We start from the raw sequence: 6,718 nt of genomic DNA on the forward strand, positions 1-6,718 counted from the left end.
GCCAGCCAGTAGTCCCACCAGGTATGGCGCGGCGCGGCTCGCGGGACGTACGATTATGTAGAAGTACGCCTCAAATACATTACTGTACCTGGAGGAATGTCATGATTACAGACCAGCAAACTATCGGACAACTGTTGTACGATTGTCGATTATTTCGCAGCCAATTAAACTGTTTAGGAGTAGTGTGCGCACCTCCATATAAGCTCAAAGGAATCAAAACGAGACACTTGTGCGATAGTTTAGTTAAAGTTGTCCGTGTATACGATATTGAAACTCCCATTTAAATATCTAATAGGTGACAGGAAGTACCGCTTTTCCGTGTAACACTTTAGGCTGTGAAATATCAGTAAATAGCGCTGACTTTGTCAACATTTAGGTGTCGTGTGTAAGATTGCAGCATTAATTAGACTGGATCAATACAAGGACATCGCCAACCAATGATCTACAGAAAGCTAATAATAAAAATGTCCCCAAAGAAAATGCTTCAATGAAAAACTAATAGGTTATCAAGATATTCTAAAAACCCTAATATTTTGAGTTAATTTAGATATTCATCTTACAATTTTCACATCTCCTTTGGTTGTACTGTCCAACAGTCAGCACCTGTCATACGGTTCTTACCTCCTATGGTAATGCCTGAAGGCAGTGGTGACGTCATATCCGACAGCGACCAGCAGCACGGCGCTGAGCAGCAGCAGCGCGAGGCGCCGCCGCCGCAGCAGCAGCGCGCACAGCAGCGCGCCGCACGCGTGCAGATAAGTCTCCGTGGACAGGTACCATGATATCTGCATACACTGCGATGCGACCACAAACACAAGAGGATTACGCAAGTTAACATATTTTATTCCATCACCGTCATCTTCATCATCATAATCTGTCTCCTAATTCTACTCCCGTAGCATCGGCGCAACAGTTTTTGTACTCCAAATAACTCTATCATACGTCATCTCAGTCATCACTCCCTTTTTAATCATGTCACCTTTCACGCAATCTATCCATCTCTTTCTAGGTCTACCTCTGCTGGTGTAATATTTTTTTAATTCCATCGGATGTAAGCATTTCGTTTTAGAAGATGATATGAACAAATACCAAAAGAAATTAAACAGAGATTTATGATGAAAGCAGATAATGAAAATAATTTTGATATGAAAAGAGAAGACGATAGGTAAGTGAGCGCCAATAGCCTAATGGTTTAGGGTACGGCCCAACATATTCTAAAAAGCCTAGAGCTTAGTTATAATGGTAAAAGAGATATTAGTGAATTTTTAAATAAATCTGCTGATATTCAACAAACATGACTAACCTGTTTCTCTTGAGGATAGAACAAAGTGATGTACAATAGATTCCTCCACCAGTTAACATCGCAGTTGATGTCCTGCTCCGGGAATGTGAGGGGCTGCGTGTCGCGCGACACACGGGACAGTACTGCCGTCAGGAAAATCATGTACGCGTACGGTGGTAGCAACCTAGTCATAAAACGACCGTGTGTAAGCTACTGGAAGTTACAATAGAATGAATTACAATTGACAAAAGAAAAAAAGGTAACTCTTGAGACAGTGGAATAAAAAGACAGCAAGAGGGAAATAACACAAAGATAAGAAAAGGATAAAACAAAAGACACACCTAACAACTCTATTGGTGACGAAGCAGACAAATTGGAATAGTTTCCCGCAATGGCCGCCGCAGCTGACCAGCTCGCGCAGCGTGTACCGACTTGACAGGTAGAAGAAATGGTGTGCACTAAATGTGCCGCTGTTAGCGATCAATTCCAAATTTAAAAAAAAAACACGTAAAAGTAATCAGAAACCTTGGAAAGGTCCCTTTCTCGATTAAATAACGTCACAATTTATAGGAACGTACTTACCTTACAAATATTAATGTATCAAATGCCAAAGTTCCGGTTGTCAGAACAGGATAACTTCCCATCCATCCATCAGCATCATTAGGATTCTCTGCAACAAGTAATACTCAATAAAATGCACCAAGTTCAAAGTGAGATTGTCGTTAATACAGCAACATACCTGTAAGATATTTCACTAGCATAGATACATGTATAAATATTATCCAAAATGTTGAAAAAATCCTTAATAAATGCACCACAGCTAGGTCTTGATTGGCCATTGTTGTGTTAAAAATTCTTTTGACGTTATGTTTTAAAGAGAAACTCAGAAGCAAATTTAAAAAGAGACTATCTCTTTTTCTGTATTCCGTGTTGGTTAGACTGGCGCATGTGTTGTATTGTCGGGGACACGCAGGCAACGTAGACATAGGTTTTGGCTGTACGTTTTGTTTCCTATACTTCCCACATCGCTTGCAACTTGCCAACTGTCTCTGTGCTGCCATTACATCTAACGTAAATTTCGGAACCTCGTTTCCCTTTACTACTTTCTTTATCGCTTCTGTATTCATAGTTTTGAGCATTTCTTTATTAAATTTACCACTATCTTTGTTATTTGTTGATTTTTCTTTTTTTAAATCAACAAAAACTTGTACTAGTTCGCATTGCTTGCGTATTTGTTCGTCATATCTCTGTTTATTAAGATCATATTTATGTTTATCTATAGTTAATGTTCCTGTCTGTTTTTTTATACAATTAATGAAACCATAATCGACAATAGTCGCTATAATTGCTAGTGCTACTAGTATTATTGTAACGAGAATTATAAGAACTGCTCCAGTGTCATATTTAACATCGTAATACTCCTCAATATGCCTTAAAGAGGTGATTTTAACGGACCTGGGTATCGTTCCGTTAGACTTTAGATTGTCGTTTAGCATTATTGAGAAGTTAACGAGGGATTCTACATCCTCGGGTGAACAGGAGCGAGGCAAACATAAACCAAGAACTATATCGTATGGCTGTAAACAGAAAGGTAACTTTAGAATCTAGAATAGTTTAATACCTGAACAGCAAATAAAAAATTATGTTACTACCTTTGGGAGTTTAAATTTAGTAATATTAAGAGAGATCTCCACAGCAATGTATGCTAGTCGATGTGAGGGCACGTCGTCCAGATATGCACTTTGTGTCAATGCTTGCTTTCCATCATAACTCGGCCACGCGTGAGAATCTATTAAAAAAAAGTAGCATTGTTTTTTTCTATATATTTATTTATGTGAACGTCTCCAACTCAAACTTACGATCATTGAAATCTCTTTCTCGTCGGACAAATCCGTTGACTCGATATCGCTCAGCATTCGATACATGTTTCTGGTCCTAAAAAATACAGTGATTGTTTTATACAGGTTATTTTAGTCTTAAGCACTTGGTAAATATTATTCCTAAAGTGGTGGTCAGTACTTACCAATCGAAAACAAAGGTCTTTGGATCCGAGCCATAGACGGTTTCCTTGAAAGAAACCCGACTGATACCTTCCTGATGCGTCAACGGCTAAAAGTCATAATTAAAATTTAAAAAAAAAACAGATTATCTTACTAATACGAACTACATATGGTCTATTCCTAGACAAGAGTTCTTGGCGCGTCATTTTTATTTCTCGGGTTACTAAACTAATCAACTAATAAAACAGATTGCTCGTTAAATGAACGTAACCACTTGTAATACATTAAAAAAACAAAGAATTCTCAGATGATTTCGCTTTCATTGCTTTTTTATCGATCGTAAATAATTGAGAGCTCTCACTGATATCTGAATTCGAATGTGCGAATATAACGTTTATTGTTTAGATTTTACAGCGTACATTTGAATACAATAAGCAGATGCAGTTTGTCGTTGATTATGCGTAAAATGAGTCTATTGAAATGAGATCACATAAGAGTTTACACGCACGCTGGATACGTTCCGCTGAGGGAGAGCCATAAACAATGAATAGACAGATAGATGCTGTTTACGTACCAACTGATATATCCAAGGAACCGGAGATGTGATTAATTATATGAATTTTAAATAAACTGCCCATAAGGAACATCTATATTATTTTAAATAGGAATGATTCATATTTTTGTATGTATTGAAATATCTCAAAAACTAGTAGTTTGATATCAAAAATTCTTTCACCATTAAAAAGCTACTTTAATGCTGAGTAACAGGCTATATTTTTTTTAACTTTACGTAGACGAAGTTGCAAGCTACAGTAAGTTTTTATATTAGGAATAAATAAAAATGAGGGAAAATTATTAAATCAGCTGAACATTTTTTTACTTACTGCTGTATGCCCAAGCCCGGCCTTCCACGAGCGCCTTGTAAAGCGTGCTCAAGTCATCCCAGCACTCATGGTCAACGTTCACATGCACTCCGTTTATTATTTTCGGCCAAACCAACGACAAAAAAGTGGGATCATAGACAATAAATAAATTCTCAAAAATGTCATTCCTAATTCGCGCGCTTTTGCTCGACTTCGAATGCTCCTTTTTTGAATTATGCTGGCCAGTATGCACCACAGATACTATAACGAGAAAAATTATAAAAGCAATGCTTTTGTTCATTTTCTTAATCTTAAAATTGAACACCAAAGCCAACACGTGCGGACTGTTAGCGGTCATCAACTTCAATAAAGAGATCGCTCGCTCGCGCGGCAAATCATCTCTGAAATTAATTCATATAGACAAGCGAGTCTCGTGCAATTATTTCTAAAATCCCAGCAACGTTAATCGATGTTCATTTGCTTTTTAATTTATTCAAACACGTAATGAAAAGTGTAAGCAAATGTGTTACTTTATTCATTTCTTTCTTAAGATCAGATCTTACAGATATCCTGAAATCGCAATTATTTTCTATGCGCATTTAAAAAATCGAGGGTTTTTTTACTTTACCTGTTTACTTTTTAGGGTCACAAATATTGAGTTATACAAGGAATAATAAAAGTCACATTAGAATGTTAGAACATATTTATTACATGTCAAAAGACTGTAAGTTATACAATTACATTATCTGGTGTACTTAATAGTAAATACAATTAGCTAGATTTATCTGATACTGCGACATGTCACTGTTGTCTGTAGGACGCTCACACACACACACGACACAAGGCGTACGTCACGCGCACGACGCGGACACGTCACGCGCACGACGCGGGCACGACACGAACACGTCACGCGCACGACACGGACAGGGCACGGCCGCGTTACATCTGTCGCAGCCGTTTATTCGGCCGCTGTCCGTCGTTCATGAAGCCGCCCTGCAATATACAAATTATCGTTAATTCAAAATTTTAACCTTGATTTTACACATTCTAACCTATCAAAATTAAATAAAAATTATAGACAAGGAATGCGAATTCCGTTAGTACGACAAAATCTGTACCACTTTAACATTGGCTAACTATTTAAACTTACGAATAAATTTTATTACAAAAATGCCTATTAAATAATTAGTTAATCGAAACATCGACAAAAAAATAAACATAACCTACTAATCAATAGGCGATGTCGACCATGAAATTTATAATTGTTTTATAAACAAGTTCTACACACACCTACGGGACTGGCTTTTAAATTATAATTGCTGGAAAGCCTCCATTTTATTCAATAAAGTAAATAATCGATACTCTAATAGAAATATTATAGTGAAAGTAATGAAGCAAGCACACTACAGTTACCTACAATCGAGACTTATTTAAAATTATTTTTAACAATAAACAATAAAAACATTAATCAGGTTAGTTTAAAAAAAGATTAAGGGCCGCCATACACGGATAGTTTCAACCAATCGACTATACACAAACCATTTAGTTAAAATAATGCTGATAGGACACCAACTGGTTTACCGTCCGTGTATGGCGTCCTTACACCTGTTTACCTTTGTTATTTCTGCGTGTAAAGTCTACGGGTAGCTCTGAAAAGAATGCACAGAACATATTAATGGCAAAGAGAGCAGACATAAAACACATTTCGAGACCTTATTTCAAATCACTGCATTTCTTTGCACATTTTTCTATGCATTCGTTTCTGAATGTTATATTAAAATAAAACATGCAAACTCAAATACTAATCAAGCGAATTAAAAAACTAGCAAAAAAATACAGTTTTATAGTAAAATTCTAAAGTTGATATTGTTTAATTAAAAATAATAATTGAAATATAAACATTATTTAAATAGTAAATATTAAAAAAAATCAAAAACCTTTACAGCATTTTATTTATAACATAATTTAGTCAAGCATTAAAATTGTTAACTAAAAAGCACCATAACAGAATAAAATAAAAAAAATTGTCTATGTTTCAAGTGCAAGCAGTTCTTTACGATAAAAAGGCAAAAAGCTGTTATTTTAAATATATTGTAGTCTATTCATGCAATTTCCCTCAATATGAACAATAGTTATAGATATATAGTGTGGAGCTCACCGGGCGGCCCATGAAGGGCTGCGGCGGCATGTACGAGTTGACGGGGGCGAAGCCTCCGCGCGGGAACGCACCGCCGCGGCCTCCGAACCCGCGCCCGCGCGCTCCTGCACACAACATTATTATAAATAAACAATTATTACAAAACAAGGGGAGAATTATTATCTTTTTCGCCTTATTCCACTTACCTGAGTTTGGCGTAAAAGGCTGAACTAATAGAATTTATTTATATTGTCAAGTAATAAAAATACTAAACCGTTAAGTACATAAACATATTCTAAAAATTAATATTCTACGTATTTTCGGCACAATTTGACCATACATTTCAATGAGGCGTTATATCAGAATTCATTCCCTTACAAACACTATCAATATCATACACCATCCACACTATCTTCGATTTACTCTCGTAGCTACC

General features: G+C 36.4%; 2 protein-coding genes across 2 annotated transcripts in view; both read right to left on the minus strand.

The window, feature by feature from the left end:
- Window positions 1-4,469, minus strand: part of LOC106107751 — a 7,063-nt gene extending 2,594 nt beyond the window's left edge. Inside the window, exons 1-10 of the mRNA XM_013288751.1 lie at window positions 4,167-4,469; window positions 3,306-3,391; window positions 3,142-3,217; window positions 2,935-3,071; window positions 2,022-2,859; window positions 1,865-1,952; window positions 1,624-1,752; window positions 1,304-1,466; window positions 622-794; window positions 3-88 (exon numbers count right to left, since the gene is read on the minus strand). Of these exons, the coding sequence (XP_013144205.1) occupies window positions 3-88; window positions 622-794; window positions 1,304-1,466; window positions 1,624-1,752; window positions 1,865-1,952; window positions 2,022-2,859; window positions 2,935-3,071; window positions 3,142-3,217; window positions 3,306-3,391; window positions 4,167-4,446 (2,056 nt within the window). The 5' untranslated portion in view covers window positions 4,447-4,469. The remainder of the gene's footprint in view (window positions 1-2; window positions 89-621; window positions 795-1,303; window positions 1,467-1,623; window positions 1,753-1,864; window positions 1,953-2,021; window positions 2,860-2,934; window positions 3,072-3,141; window positions 3,218-3,305; window positions 3,392-4,166) is intronic.
- A 361-nt stretch (window positions 4,470-4,830) lies between these two features.
- Window positions 4,831-6,718, minus strand: part of LOC106108056 (RNA-binding protein squid-like) — a gene marked incomplete in the record, with an annotated part of 5,278 nt that continues 3,390 nt past the window's right edge. The window contains 3 exon segments of the mRNA XM_013289133.1: window positions 4,831-5,138; window positions 5,759-5,794; window positions 6,304-6,404. Coding sequence (XP_013144587.1) covers window positions 5,783-5,794; window positions 6,304-6,404 — 113 coding nt within the window.

Source organism: Papilio polytes, unplaced genomic scaffold (assembly GCF_000836215.1).
Source record: "Papilio polytes unplaced genomic scaffold, Ppol_1.0 DF821845.1, whole genome shotgun sequence".
NCBI classification, from domain to species: domain Eukaryota; kingdom Metazoa; phylum Arthropoda; class Insecta; order Lepidoptera; family Papilionidae; genus Papilio; species Papilio polytes.